The sequence below is a fragment of the Pelophylax lessonae genome, assembly GCF_965119305.1.
Source record: "Pelophylax lessonae genome assembly, chromosome: 5".
In the NCBI taxonomy this organism is placed as follows: Eukaryota; Metazoa; Chordata; class Amphibia; order Anura; family Ranidae; genus Pelophylax; species Pelophylax lessonae.
The window spans coordinates 401,543,316-401,558,404 of NC_138772.1; the positions used below are offsets into that span (position 1 = coordinate 401,543,316).

A 15,089-nucleotide genomic window follows, 5' to 3' on the forward strand; every position below is an offset into this window, starting at 1 on the left:
CTCCAAAGTTGTGCGATTTAGAGTGCGACTGAGTGCAGCTTTGATCCAACTTTACACTCTCTGGATCAAAGTCGCATCAGAGTAGTGGAGGCACCTTTTTAAATTCACTGATTTTCAAAGTCTCATAGATGGGAACGGGTGCCATTGAAATCAATGGGATGTGACTTCTCATGCAATTTTGTGTCCAAACTTGAATGACAAGTCGTACTGGTGGAAACGGAGCCTTAAACTCATTACTAATGAGCAATAGAAATCAATCTGTATCCTTCTAAACTTTCAAAAATGTTCCTTTGTACCTTATTTTTTTCATATATTGCGCCAGTCACGTGACATTTCTTCCCTAGCTTCCTCTGCTGTTCACAGAAGCTGGGCATGTGCCACACCATGCATACAGTGCCCATCAGTGCTGATCACAGTGCCATGCAGAAACAACCACATGGTTCTACACTGTACATTTTGCATTATAATCTATCGTACATGTTCTAACAGTGTGTGTGTGTTATGTGCTGCTGGAACCATGAAGAGTGGACATAACATATTTCCAAAGCCTGCCCTCTCTCTTTTAGGAGAAGCTGCTAGCCTAAACGAGGCTATGAAGACAGGAGATCATGTTCTGTGAAAGATAGGAGGGATGGGGGTGGAGCTGGGCAGGTCTAGGCATGCCTATCTAAGAAAGACTGACAACCTTTTCAGGAAGTGAAAGACAGCTTAGCAAATTCAGATAAATCGGTGAAAAACAGGTAGAAGCGGTTTTGTCTAGCTTAGATAACACTTTAAAAGCTACACAATCAGCTAGCCAAAAAATGAATAATATCAAGGATAAATATATTTAACATACTATCAATAGGGAAGATTTCATTTTTGACTAGAGTTACCGTTTAGGCATGCACTATTTAACAAATTCTGTACAAAGAAGAGATTTTAGTGGAATAAAACAGATACCACAATGACTCCAAAGAGGAGCAATGGGTAACCCTAAGTGCTTAGGAGATTAAATGTGTTTACATTCCCTTGCAGGCGGAGGTCTGGTACCCAAGGTAGGATGGCACTCACAGAGATGCAAAGAGCTAACATTTGGCATGGCACAACCTGCAACTGAGGATTCCAGTCCCATGAAAATTAGGGATACCAACATCTTATGGTTTGTTTTATTTACCTAACCCACAGAAATCTGATTAACATGATTATATAAGCAGTCTAAACTCAGTTTTTACATTATGTAAAACTTCAGAAATTTAGAATCCTAAAGAACAAACAGTTTAAAAAGAGAACTACAAACCGATTGCATAAGCTATCAACTAAACATGCTGTATGCATGGCTATTTCCTGTGTTTTCCTGATTTCTTTTCAGTGCATTAAAGTAAACCCTAACCTTGTACCTTCGGTTTTCAGCTGCATAAGAGCTAGGGGAGGAGAAACAGCAGCACCCTGATCTTCCCAGGTAAAGGCTGTGCAAGGGAAGGGGGGGGGGGAGAGGTGTGTCAGGACCAGTCTGATCATTGGAGGAGAACAGACAGAGTTCCCATCACAGCTATAAAACTGACCACACTGTGCTGTCATGCCTAATGTGGTCAGTTTTTGATAGGCAAGGAGAGGGACTGGCAGGAACACCAAGGATTTCACAAAAAGGAGGCAATACAGAGAACAGGATACTTTTTTCATACAAGTACATGGTACAGCAGGCACATATTTTAGGGATATAAAATGTTGGGTTTACATACTCTTTAATATCTGCAGTCTACAACAGCTTTAAAATTCTCTGCCCTTTTCATATAAGAACTATGAATAGAACTGGCCATTTCATTAATTCCAGCAGATGTACCTCCCAAATCATTCAGCTGAGATGTTACTGGAGCTCACAAAGGACAAGGAATGATATTAAACTTAAAATGATATGTGTACTAGTGAGTTTTGAACTGACTGAAGTTCTCTTTAAACATGTTCCAATGGTACTTTAAGTATATTAAAGAAAGAATACTATGCAGCCATTTTAATTTCACACACACACTTTATTGGGCACACCTATTCAATTGCTTGGTAGTACATTGCTAATCAGCCAATCACATGGCAGCAACTAAATACATTTAGACAACTAGACTTGGTGAAGATTTTCATGCACACCCATCTCTAGGGTTTAAAGAGAATAGTCCGAAAAACAGAAATGGCTACTTCCAGTAGGATAATGCACCATGTCACAAAGCTCAAATCATCTCACCACTGGTTCCTTGAACATGACAATGAGTTCAATGGCCTCCACAGTCACCAAATCCAATAGAACACCTTTGCGATGTGGTGGAACGGGAGATTTGCATCATGGATGTGCAGCTGCCAAATCTGCAGCAACTGCGTGATGCCATCATATCAATATGGACCGAAATTTACAACACCTTGTTGAACCTATGCCACAAAGCATTAAGGCAGTTCTGAAGGCAAAGGGGGTCCAACCTGGTTATAGTGTACCTAATAAAGTGGCCGATGTGTGTATATACTTAAGCTGGCCATACACTGGTCGAAACTCATTCAGTTCAGCAGGGACTGACTGAATTTTTGATCAGTGGTAATCCCTGCTTGACAGAAGGCGAACGCTTAATCGACTTCTGTTGAAAGGACATGTTGGAAAAATGTTATGGATAGTGCATTTTGACAGCTATGGGTGTCGCTCTCCGAATATAATGTCCTGGCCAAGGGGAATTCCTCCATCCACTTTGTTAGTTTTTTTCGTTTAGCCAAAATAACATTCTCCATCCACACATACGGTCTATAGCCAGCCTAAAGGCTCGTACACACTATAAGAAAATTTTCGTCCAAAGAATTTTTGTACGATTTTCGTATAGTGTATACACAACTTTCTACAGCTGATTCAGAATCCCAAATTTTTATCGTACGGGAAAAAAATGGATTTTTGTACTTACCGTAAAATCCTTTTCTCTGAAGTTCATCGACAGACGCAGCTCCATATCTTCTTAGAGCATTGGGTCATGCTCCTCCAAACAGGAAAAGGCACTAGGCAGGAAAACGCTTTAACACCCCTTTGGGGGCTGTCCCTGCAGGCATAACCCCACACACTCTGCTACAACAGTCAGTTTTGTTGCAAGCAGTGTTTAGAAGACAAAAAACCCCATTCACTCAGAAGCAGATTGGCGGGTGCTACGTCTGTAGATGAACTTCAGGGAAAAGGATTTTACAGTAAGTACAAAAATCCAGTTTTCTCTATCGCTCATCGAAAGACGCAGCTCTATACCTTCTTAGACCACTGGGATGTCCAAAAGCAGTATTTTCACGAGGGGTGGGAAGACAACGCAAAGAACTCCCCAAAGGCTAAACGTAGCCAACCAGGTAATATGGAGCACAACCAGGAACAACTGGAGCTCACCTAGAAAACACCCTCAAAGAAAACAAAACAGGATTCTCTTTAAACATAGTTACATAGTAGGTGAGGTTGAATAAAGACAATAGTCCATCCAGTTCAACCTGTGTAGGTGTGTGTGGCTGTAATCATCTCACATACCCATGAAAGTTCTGATCCTTGAGATGTACGTCTAATAGTCTTTTGAAAGCCACCATACTACCCGCAGAAACCACTTCTTGTGGTAGAGAATTCCACAGTCTTGTAGCCCTAACAGTAAAGAACCCCCCACGTTGCCTGAGGTTAAAACGCTTCTCCTCTAACCGCATTGTGTGCCCCCGAGTCATCATGCAATCCCTTCGACTGAACAGATTTTTTTCTAAGCTGAGATCCCCATTGAGATATTTAAAAATTGCTATCATGTCCCCCCTCAGGCGTCTCTTCTCCAGGGAGAATAAATCAAGCGATTGGAGACGCTCTTCATAATCAAGGTCCTCCAATCCCCTAATTAGTTTAGTTGCCCTTCTCTGTACTCTCTCCAGCTCCAACACATCTCTTCTGAGGACTGGCGACCAGAACTGGACAGAATACTCCAGATGCGGTCGGACCAGAGTTTTATAAAGTGGAAGGATTATAGTCTTATCTCTGGAAAACATCCCTTTCTTTATGCATGCTAGTATTCTGCTAGCCTTGGTAGCCGCTGCTTGACATTGCATGCTGTTGCCTAGTCTATTATCTACCAAGACTCCCAAATCCTTCTCCATTTTTGATTCCCCCAAGGGTTCCCCTCCTAACGTGTATTGTGCTTTTATGTTTCTAGTTCCCAAGTGCAAAACCTTACACTTCTCCATGTTAAACCTCATTTGCCAAGTCGTTGCCCACTGCGTTATTTTGTCCAGGTCATTCTGTAGGATATTTGCTTCTTGCTGTGCAGTTATTGCCCTGCCTAATTTTGTGTCATCAGCAAAAACTGATATCGAACTACTGATCCCATCCTCAATGCGGTTTATGAATAAATTGAACAAGGTTGGTCCTAGGACTGAGCCTTGGGGGACCCCGCTTACTACCTCAGACCAGTCTGAGTATGCGCTGTTTATTACCACCCTTTGGACACGCCCTTTTAGCCAGTTCCGTATCCAAGAGCAAACCCTGCTGTCGATACCTGCAGACCTTATTTTATAAATTAAGCGCTTGTGGGGAACTGTATCAAACGCCTTAGCGAAATCTAGGTAGACCACATCCACTGGTCTGCCCCTATCTAGCTCACAGCTCACCTCCTCGTAGAATGTTAGGAGATTGGTTTGACAAGAACGCCCATTTGTAAACCCGTGCTGATTACTGCGGATGATGCTGTTGTCCTTAGCAAACTCTACGATATAGTCCCTTATCATCCCCTCCAGAAGTTTACATACTACTGATGTCAGACTGACCGGCCTATAATTTCCCGGTATATGCCTCTGACCCTTTTTGAATATCGGAATCACGTTTGCTTTCCTCCAGTCCCCTGGTACATCTCCTGTCCTAATACTGTCCGCAAAGATCAGGAACAGTGGTCTGGATATAACCTTACTGAGTTCCTTGAGTACTCTCGGATGTACGCCATCCGGGCCTGGTGATTTGTTTGTGTTAAGTTTGTCCAGCCTTTCCCTGATTCCACCCTCTGTTAGCCATAGTGGCAAGTCCTGTGTATTAATACTAACCATACAGTCATGGTCAGTGTACCCCTCCTTTTCCTGTGTAAATACTGATGAGAAAAAAGCATTCAGCACAGTTGCTTTTTCAGTGTCCTCTGTAACCATCCTCCCATCATCGTTAATTATGTGTGCAATATGCTCTGCCCTAGTTTTTTTGCTGTTGATATACTTAAAAATTTAGCGATAGAGCGAGTACCACGTGATCTCCGGCCAGAGGATTGTATGCTGCGGGAGCAGCACACCACCGAGCCGTCCTGTTTTATTCTCTGCATGTTACTGTGTGATGTTTGTGAGTATAAATCCCCGTTGTACACCCAATAAATGTGATGTTTAAACGAACTTCACTATGAATAGTTTCTTTCTCTGAGGACATGGGGAATGAACCTTGATCTTCCAGCAACAGTCCTTTCCTGCTAAAGTGGAGACGCTGAGTGTAAAGTCTAATTGTTCATGCCTGCTTATATCTACTTAGTGGTAAGTAGACACCTGAAGGGGGAAACCCCATGTAAAGCACAGATCGAGCACTCAAGCACTTTATAAATATTGGGGAAGGACACACCACTCCGGAAGGATTTACTAATGGACTTTTATTTTAAGCACAATATATTTATTTAATCCTATATATTTGGTTATAAGAAATATATGATTTTATAATTTTGTAATTTTATGATAATTATGAGTATGTGATCGGTAGTAGATTTTATTACTTGTATTTATCTATATTTACACACTTTTAAGCAGCGCTGCATTCACATTTCTACAAGGAACATCGACGACCAACCTTACTAGGTCTGCGTAACAAAACTGGGGAGGCCAGTCTGGAGCCCCCAGAATGACCAGGATCCCTTCCACATCTACCCTGCGGAGAAGCCGTGGCAGGAGCTTCAGCGGCAGAAAGGCATAAAATCAGCCGATACTGACCCCAAGGAGCCACCAGTGTGTCTGTGGTGTCGGCTAGAGGATCTCGAGACCTGACTACGAACCTCTGCGCCTTCTTGTTGAGACAAGAAGCAAACCCCCCACCGGACACAAAACGATGAAACACCTCCGGATGTAGGGACCACGCTCCTTGATCTAACACCTGACGATTCAGGTAATCCGCTTGCCAGTTGTCTACACCTGGGATGTGCACAGCAGAGAGGGCTGGAACAAACTTTTCTGCCCAGGCCAAAATCTCGGCAGCCTTCCTGGCTGCCAAGACACTCTTGGTGCCCCCCTGGTGATTGATGTAAGCCACAGCTGTGGCGCTGTCTGATTGAATCCGAACCGGACAATCTTGCAGACGAGTCGTTCAGTGGCTCAGACAAAGCTTTATTGCTCTGAGCTCCAACACATTTATCGGCAGTTTTGACTCTTCTACTGTCCAGGTTCCCTGGGCACAAAACTTCCCCAGTACCCCGCCCCAGCCAGACAGGCTGGTGTCCATGGTCACCACCATCCAAAACAATGGGAGGAAGGACTTGCCCTGGCACAGTGCTGAGGAATGAAGCCACCATAACAGAGCAGATCTCATGTTGTGGCTCAACCGAATCAAAGCGTCCAAGGACTTTGGATCCTTGTTCCATTTGACAAGAATCTCTCTTTGCAAAGGTCCGGTATGGAACTGAGCAAACAGAACCGCCTCGAAGGTTGATACCATCAGACCCAAGGCCCCCACGCAAGTTTGCAGAGAGGACAGATTATTTTCCAACAACAACCAGATCGCCCCCCTGCAACTTCTGCAGCCTGTCCAGGGGAAGAATGATCCTCGCCAAAGCTGAATCCAGAGTCAGAACTAGATAATCCAGTCTCAAAGAAGGTACCAGGGCAGATTTCTTGAAATTGATGTTCCATCCAAACTTTTGTAGGGAGCCGACAGTGATAGGTCGCTCATCAGGGCCGAATGGGAGTCTGCTCTCAACAGGAGATTGTCCAGATTCCCTTGTACCAATATCCCCCCTTGGTGCAACAATGCCAACACCGGGGACAGTACTTTGGTAAACACCCTGGGAGCGGAGGCCAGACCAAAGGGTAATGCCACAAATTGATAATGCTCTTCTGCTATGGCAAAACAAAGAAGCCACTGGTGTCCAGCGTAGATAGGGATGTGTAGATATGCGTCCTTGATATCTATGGAGACCAAGAAGTCTCCCTGGTGTAGTGACGCCACCACTGTGCGAATGGATTTCATACAAAACTTCAGAACCCACGGTTCAGAGCTTTGAGATCCAGAATTGGATGCACTTTGCCCTCTTTCTGAGGCACAGTAAACAGGTTTGAAAAAAACCCTTGAAAGCGTTCCTGAGAGGGAACTGGCACAATCAACCCTTAGGATAGCAGATCTTGTACCGCCTCCCGTAGATCCCTTAACCGATCTGGAGATAGGCGCAGATTGGACGGGAAGAATCTGTCCGATGGGTGAGACCAGAATTCGATCTTGTACCCTGATCGGATGAGTTTGTGAACCCATTTGTCCTGAATCAAGGAAGTCCAAGGTTCCGGAAAGAAGCAAAGTCGTACCCCCACCCCAGAAATGGGTGAGGGCGCCCCTTCATGCAGACGAGGATTTGTCTGCAGATCCAGACTGGCCCATCTTTAATTTAACTGACCATGGCTTCTTGGAACTCCCAGAAGACCTGAACAACCTTGCAACCCGGAGGTACGAAAAAGCCGCTTATGAGCAGTAAAAGAAGGCCCCCGTCGCTGACATGGCGCCTTACCCTTATAAGATTGAGGAAGAAGAGTACTCTTCCCACCTGTAAGACCTCTGATCAACTCATCCAAAGAGGATCCAAACAACCTCTCCCCCAAAAAGGGAAGATCCATCAACGCCTTTTTTGGAAGCCTGGTCCGCAGGCCAGCTTTTTAACCACACCATGCGTATTAACGCAATCCCCTCTGCTGACACTCTGGCCATTAGGGGAGCCGCATCCAGGGACGCATCACACATGAACCCCAGCGCTTGGGCCATCTGGTCTATTAGTTCCAGCACTGCTGGGGGGGGGGGGGCTGGAGCTGCTTAGCTTCCAAGTTACTTATTAGTAACTTCAGGCATTCAGTAACCGTCTGTGACATCATAACATTCACAAATATTGGTTTCAAAATGGAACCCGCTAGCACATGTAGATGGTGGGACAGAGACTCCACCCGTCTATCCACAGGGTCCGCGAAGCGCGGGGATTCTTCCACCAGAACCACAGTAGCCTTATTCAGCCTGGAAACTGGATGGTACACCTTTGGTGGCACGGTCCACCAAGTGGAAACTGCATCTGCAAAGGGATAACTGCGTCTAAAGCGCTTAGGCACCACCATTAGCATGTGCTTGATGCGCCGCCATTGTCCATTGACAATATAGTCAAAAAGCTCCGGACAAGTGAACACCTTGCCCGATTTTTGCGATTTACGGGAGCCAAAAGACACCTGTGAACCCGACGCTGTAGATTCATCAGCCAATTTTAAAGTTTCCCACACTGAATCTATAATTGCTTCCACCAATGTGCGTTCCCGTGCAGCTGCTGACGAGGACAGGTCTCTTCACCATCAGAATGCGAAGACACCGACCCTGGAGGGTGGGGTGCGTCTTCGGCGGCAATGTCTGCCTCAGAATCTGAGGAAACTACTGGGGAAGGCGAAGGCAGAGGGCATTTGCGGCTAGCAACACTTTTACATACAAAATCTACCTTTGACACCAGGCTTTCAAGGACTGCTGTAAGCGCAGGCAGGGGCTGCGACCCAGAATGTTCCGCAGCCACTCCTAGGGGGTCTGTAGGTGAAATAGTACCCTTGGACTCCATTTTACACCAAAATAAAAATAATGCTATGTCGCTTTAAAAGTCGCTAAATCGCGATCCTACCGCTAACTGAGCGGTATACGTGGTCCCAAGCCAAAACAATCTGATAGCAGAGTGGGTGAGAAAACCTACAGGGGACCCCAGAAAAACGTTACCAGACTGTTCAAGAGACTGCCAGAACATTCTTTGAAAGTGAAAGTAAAAAGTTCCTTCACAGGAAATGACAAGCATAGCCTGTCACAGCTAGATTTTTAGTGTTGCATGCCGTCTGCCTGTCCAGCAATTGTGGACTATAAGAAAATGGCCACCCCATGCATTCCTATGGGGACTAACAAAAAAATGTCTGCCCATGTATCCCAATGGAAGAAAAGAAAACATGAATCTACAGCAAAGTGGCGGCCCCCACGGCGTGTCATGTGGTCTCCCAGATCCCCCGAGGGGGTCCCAAACAAGAGGCATCAGAGGGTCATTAGGAAGGAACCCTTCCAGGACAAGGCCCCTCCCCCCCGCAGAGAAAACGCCGCCACAACCGAAATATTTCCACCCTTCGGATGTAGGACCTGCTGTGAGTAGGGGAAAATGCTTGGAGGGTGTAGGCATAACATTCCAGAGGCCAGGGGAACCGAGGGTCCGACTATTTCAGGAAGGGGGCCCACATCCACTCCAAGACCGCCAGAGGATTGGGGGGACAGTATTACTCACCATACCATGGTACCAGGTGGGCGCCACTCTGCACAGACCACCTCCCACCCAGGATGGGGGTTCTGCCAGCCAGGGGGTACGCTGCGACTCAGGGCGTTCCAGGTCGATCACATCCACTTGCAGGCTCCTCCCCATCCAAAGGGGCTCTGTCTTGGGGAGGCCTAGTTCTGGACTATAACCTGCTCACGTTGGCCAGGCTGGGAGACCATAAGGATCTAGAATATCCAGTCCAAAACAACAACAACCGGGTGTTGCTTGTAGTTCTCTATGAACTCTAACTAGTGAAAAAAAAAAAGAAAAATCACAAAATAAAAACTTTCCATATAATAACTAAGACCGAAGTCCCAGCAGGGAACTAGGTCCTATTCCTAAACTAGGCAGAAACAAACTGACTGCTGTAGCAGAGTGTGTGGGGTTATGCCTGCAGGGACAGCCTCTTAAGCGTGGTAAAGCTTTTTTCTGCCTAGTGCCTATTTCTGATTGGAGGAGCATAACCCAATGGTCAAAGAAGATATGGAGCTGCGTCTGTCGATGAACAATAAAAAAAACTAACGATTTTCATTTAATGTGTACATTTTTCGTACGACCTTTGTATGAAAAAAATCAGAAAAGAAAGACTGCGCGTGATCAGAAACAATAAACAACAAAAAAATGCCTTTGTCGTAGGAGAATTTTCGTTCATCGGTTCCGATTTGCTGTGAAACGACGAGGGAAATCGGAAAATTGTTCCCCCGATTTTCTTATAGTGTATACCTCACTTTAGAATAGATGGCACATAAAGCAGAACATTTTTTTTTTTTTAGAAATAATAGAGGACTGCACAATTATCACAAGTCTGTTTATACTGTTTTATATATTTTTCTATGAGCCTTTGTATGTAGTACCATGAAAGTCCCCTCTGCCTCCCTAGCTAATCCAGTCAATTTTCTATATGATTAATTGGGTATTTTATATATGTCTATACAATTGTAGCACATATTAGTTGATTTCAATTATGGCAAGTCGATCAGCACACTAAAAATACCGATTGTGTAAACAATATTTGCTTCATAGTGGTTACCTTGCCCAAGTTTTTCTTTTCTTCACCATTTTTCTTGTCGTTTTTTTTATACGAGTCAAATGCAGCTGGATCAATACAATAGAGACACTCTGTCCACTTTCCATAGAGAGCGCACAGCTTCTTTTTACTGCATGAAGAATGTAAACCACAAGAGCTAAATATACATATCAGTCAGAAGCAAGGGCAAACAGTGGGGCATCTGTATACCAATCTGTATCTAAACACAATTTCTCCAAAAACACTCGCTCAACACATTTAGGCATTATACAGCAATTTATCACTCTCTTGATCCTATGCTGAGCTTTAATGATTGGCAGGAAACAGCAGGGCATTTTTCATCCTCAGTAAACAAAGCTTTACATCATAGTAGAAATAATAATGTAAATATGCACCAATGTTGTAAATGTGCACTATTGGAATATATTCATCATTAGGGTTTTCACATTATATACAGTATATCACATTTTATTTATTTTTTTTGTTTCTTCTTTTTAATACAGGAATGACACCCCACTATCTAGACTAGACTATCTAGAAGCCTAATGTTATCTATTTTCTTATTGGCTTCTGTGTGCACCAGACCAATTAAAGTGTAACTGGAGTCATACTATAGGGAAGTGATCTCCAAATTGTGGCTTTTTGCTTGCTGTTATTTGGCCCTTGGGGCACTGTTTCATTCACAAATACCAAAAATGAGGCATAATTCCCTCCCACTAACACCAATGAAGGGGCAGAATTTCCCAATGACACAGAAGATGGGGTACAATTCCTCCCAATGACACCAAAGATGGGGCACAATTACTTCCATTAACACCAAAGATGGGGCACAATTCCTCCCAACGACCCAGAAGATGGGACACAATTCCTCCCAATGACACAGAAGATGGGCCACAATTCCTTCCATTGACACAGAAGATGGGCCACAATTCCTCCCAAAGACAGAAGATGGGGCACAATTCCTCCCAATGACACAGAAGATGGGGCACAATTCCTCCCAATGACACAGAAGGTGGGGCACAATTCCTCCCAATGACACAGAAGGTGGGGCACAATTCCTCCCAATGACACAGAAGATGGGGCACAATTCCACCCCAATGACACAGAAGGTGGGGCACAATTCCCCCATTGACACAGATGATGGGGCACAATTCCCCCCAAAGATGGGGCACAATTTATCCCATTGACACCAAAGATGGGGCACAATTCCTCTCAATGACACCAACAGTTGGGCCTAATGTAGCGCTGTTTCCCCCACTGACACCAAAGATGAGGCATTCTTTATTCCCACTGACATCAGTACCTTTTCTACTCTAAATAACCACAGTCCGGCCCTCCTTAAGTCTGAAGAACAGTAAACTGGCCCCTTGTTTGGAAAGTTTGGAGACCCCTGCATTCAAATAGTTACATATTCTTAACACACTAAAAATGAGCTTTTAAACAAACCCTGATTGATCTCTGTACTCAGGCACTGTAGAGCAATACATCTTTAAAACGCACTGTTAGAGATTATGCCCCCCCCCCCCCATACACACAAGTCTTTAGGGCTCATTCATACTGCCTGCTCAGGAAAATGATACGTTTTCCTATCTAGGCTGGTGTCTGACCTGTACTGTACAGGCTTTGGGGGAAGGGGACTTGTGTTTTTATAAAGTTCTTTTTATTTTATTTTTTCTTAAAGTGGTTCTAAAGGCAGAAAGTTTTTTTTACCTTAATACATTCTCTGCAATAAGGTAAAAAAACTTTCTGCAGGCAGTTCCTCTCCCAGCCCCCCCCCCCCCCCTGTACTCACCTAAACCTGATCTAGCACTGTGCACTAAAGCACAGGCTCACCCAGCTCTCTTCTTCCTCATTGGCTCAGACACAGCAGCAGTAGCCACTGGCTCCCACTGATGTCAAACACAGCCAGTGAGGAGGGAGTGGAAGGCAAGGCCAAGCCTAGTTCTGTGTGTCTTATGAGCAAATGGCTTGCTATGGAGGCACTCGGGATGAGGGAATAACCAGGAACCTGAAAAAAAGGAAGATTGGGACTGCTCTGTGCAAAATCAATGCACAAAGCAGGTAAGTGTAACATGTTTGTTAACAAAAAACAAATAAAAATCTTTGCAATCATTTTAACTTTACTGAAACGTCACAAAGTGAGCTGTTGTGTGGTGCGGAAAAAAAAATGCAGACATGCCACAGATTTATTCACAGCAATACTCTGCATCTGTCTCAAAGAGTTTGAATAAGCCATTAGAGCTCTTGCTGTGAATGGCTGAGGATGAATGGCGCCTTGTTTCCTGCAGCTACAGAAGTTAGTTGGGGTTCGTTTTACTGCTCATTAAAAATATTTACATAGTTGACAGACCATAGTCTGGCAACAGGTTCAGATTAAGCTGTTGCCATCAATGCATGAAGGTGGAAGGACCTCTTTAGTGCCATTCTGGTCAAGTTATAGCACAAAAGAGTGAGCCTTCAGACAGCGACAAAGAGACCATCTGTTGACTGCAAGTGTTAAATGTGCAATACATATACAGTGCCTTGCGAAAGTATTCGCCCCCCTTGAACTTTTCGACCTTTTGCCACATTTCAGGCTTCAAACATAGATATAAAACTGTAATTTTTTGTGAAGAATCAACAAGTGGGACACAATCATGAAGTGGAACGAAATTTATTGGATATTTCAAACTTTTTTAACAAATAAAAAACTGAAAAATTGGGCGTGCAAAATTATTCAGCCCCCTTAAGTTAATACTTTGTAGCGCCACCTTTTGCTGTGATTACAGCTGTAAGTCGCTTAAGGTATGTCTCTATCAGTTTTGCACATCGAGAGACTGAAATTTTTGCCCATTCCTCCTTGCAAAACAGCTCGAGCTCAGTCAGGTTGGATGGAGAGCATTTGTGAACAGCAGTTTTCAGTTCTTTCCACAGATTCTCGATTGGATTCAGGTCTGGACTTTGACTTGGCCATTCTAACACCTGGATAGGTTTATTTGTGAACCATTCCATTATAGATTTTGCTTTACGTTTTGGATCATTGTCTTGTTGGAAGACAAATCTCCGTCCCAGTCTCAGGTCTTTTGCAGACTCCATCAGGTTTTCTTCCAGAATGGTCCTGTATTTGGCTCCATCCATCTTCCCATCAATTTTAACCATCTTCCCTGTCCCTGCTGAAGAAAAGCAGGCCCAAACCATGATGCTGCCACCACCATGTATGACAGTGGGGATGGTGTGTTCAGGGTGATGAGCTGTGTTGCTTTTACGCCAAACATAACGTTTTGCATTGTTGCCAAAAAGTTCGATTTTGGTTTCATCTGACCAGAGCACCTTCTTCCACATGTTTGGTGTGTCTCCCAGGTGGCTTGTGGCAAACTTTAAACAACACTTTTTATGGATATCTTTAAGAAATGGCTTTCTTCTTGCCACTCTTCCATAAAGGCCAGATTTGTGCAGTATACGACTGATTGTTGTCCTATGGACAGAGTCTCCCACCTCAGCTGTAGATCTCTGCAGTTCATCCAGAGTGATCATGGGCCTCTTGGCTGCATCTCTGATCAGTCTTCTCCTTGTATGAGCTGAAAGTTTAGAGGGACGGCCAGGTCTTCGTAGATTTGCAGTGGTCTGATACTCCTTCCATTTCAATATTATCGCTTGCACAGTGCTCCTTGGGATGTTTAAAGCTTGGGAAATCTTTTTGAATCCAAATCCGGCTTTAAACTTCTCCACAAAAGTATTTCGAACGTGCCTGGTGTGTTCCTTGTTCTTCATGATGTTCTCTGCGCTTTAAACGGACCTCAGACTATCACAGTGCAGGTTTGCTGCACTAAAAGTAAAGGGGCTGAATAATTTTGCACGCCCAATTTTTCAGTTTTTTATTTGTTAAAAAAGTTTGAAATATCCAATAAATTTCGTTCCACTTCATGATTGTGTCCCACTTGTTTTTGATTCTTCACAAAAAATTACAGTTTTATATATTTATGTTTAAAGCCTGAAATGTGGAAAAAGGTCAAAAAGTTCAAGGGGGCCGAATACTTTTGCAAGGCACTGTATGCGTAGTAAAAAAAGTAAAAAAAAAAAAAAATGTTACCTTTATATTTAGATTATATATTACTAAAAATAATATAGAGAATATAAAAATAATGCTAGACATTCCCTTAAACAGAATCTGTGAACATACCTTTTGTCTTGGATATATCCTTCCACTTTGTGCAATTCTTTCCCAAACAGACCACAAGGTTTAAAATTTAAAATGCACTTATCACCAGTTCTGCAAACAAATTGCTTAATTAATATCCATTCTTCTTTAGTATTGGAAGGCGGGGCGTGGTTAATGGTCCAAACTACTTACTTGTGATTAGTGATTTCCATATTACCATACTGTTCAATCCACAGTTTGCCAACAATGATATTATGTACACAGCAAGTTGGGTTTGTCCAGGTATAGGATTCATTGTGCCTACAAAAAGCAAACAGGACTACAGTATTTTTAGGATATGCGTCTGAAAGTAATCAGCAAACTTGAATTACTTCTATTGCTG

General features: G+C 43.7%; 1 protein-coding gene across 3 annotated transcripts in view; it reads right to left on the minus strand.

The window, feature by feature from the left end:
• OSBPL1A (oxysterol binding protein like 1A) overlaps positions 1 to 15,089 on the minus strand; it is a 248,851-nt gene that overhangs the window by 17,215 nt on the left and 216,547 nt on the right. For all 3 annotated transcript variants that reach the window (XM_082258671.1, XM_082258672.1, XM_082258673.1), the window contains 3 exons: positions 14,900 to 15,007; positions 14,729 to 14,818; positions 10,573 to 10,699 (listed from right to left, as the gene is read on the minus strand). In XM_082258671.1, coding sequence (XP_082114797.1) covers positions 10,573 to 10,699; positions 14,729 to 14,818; positions 14,900 to 15,007 — 325 coding nt within the window. The remainder of the gene's footprint in view (positions 1 to 10,572; positions 10,700 to 14,728; positions 14,819 to 14,899; positions 15,008 to 15,089) is intronic.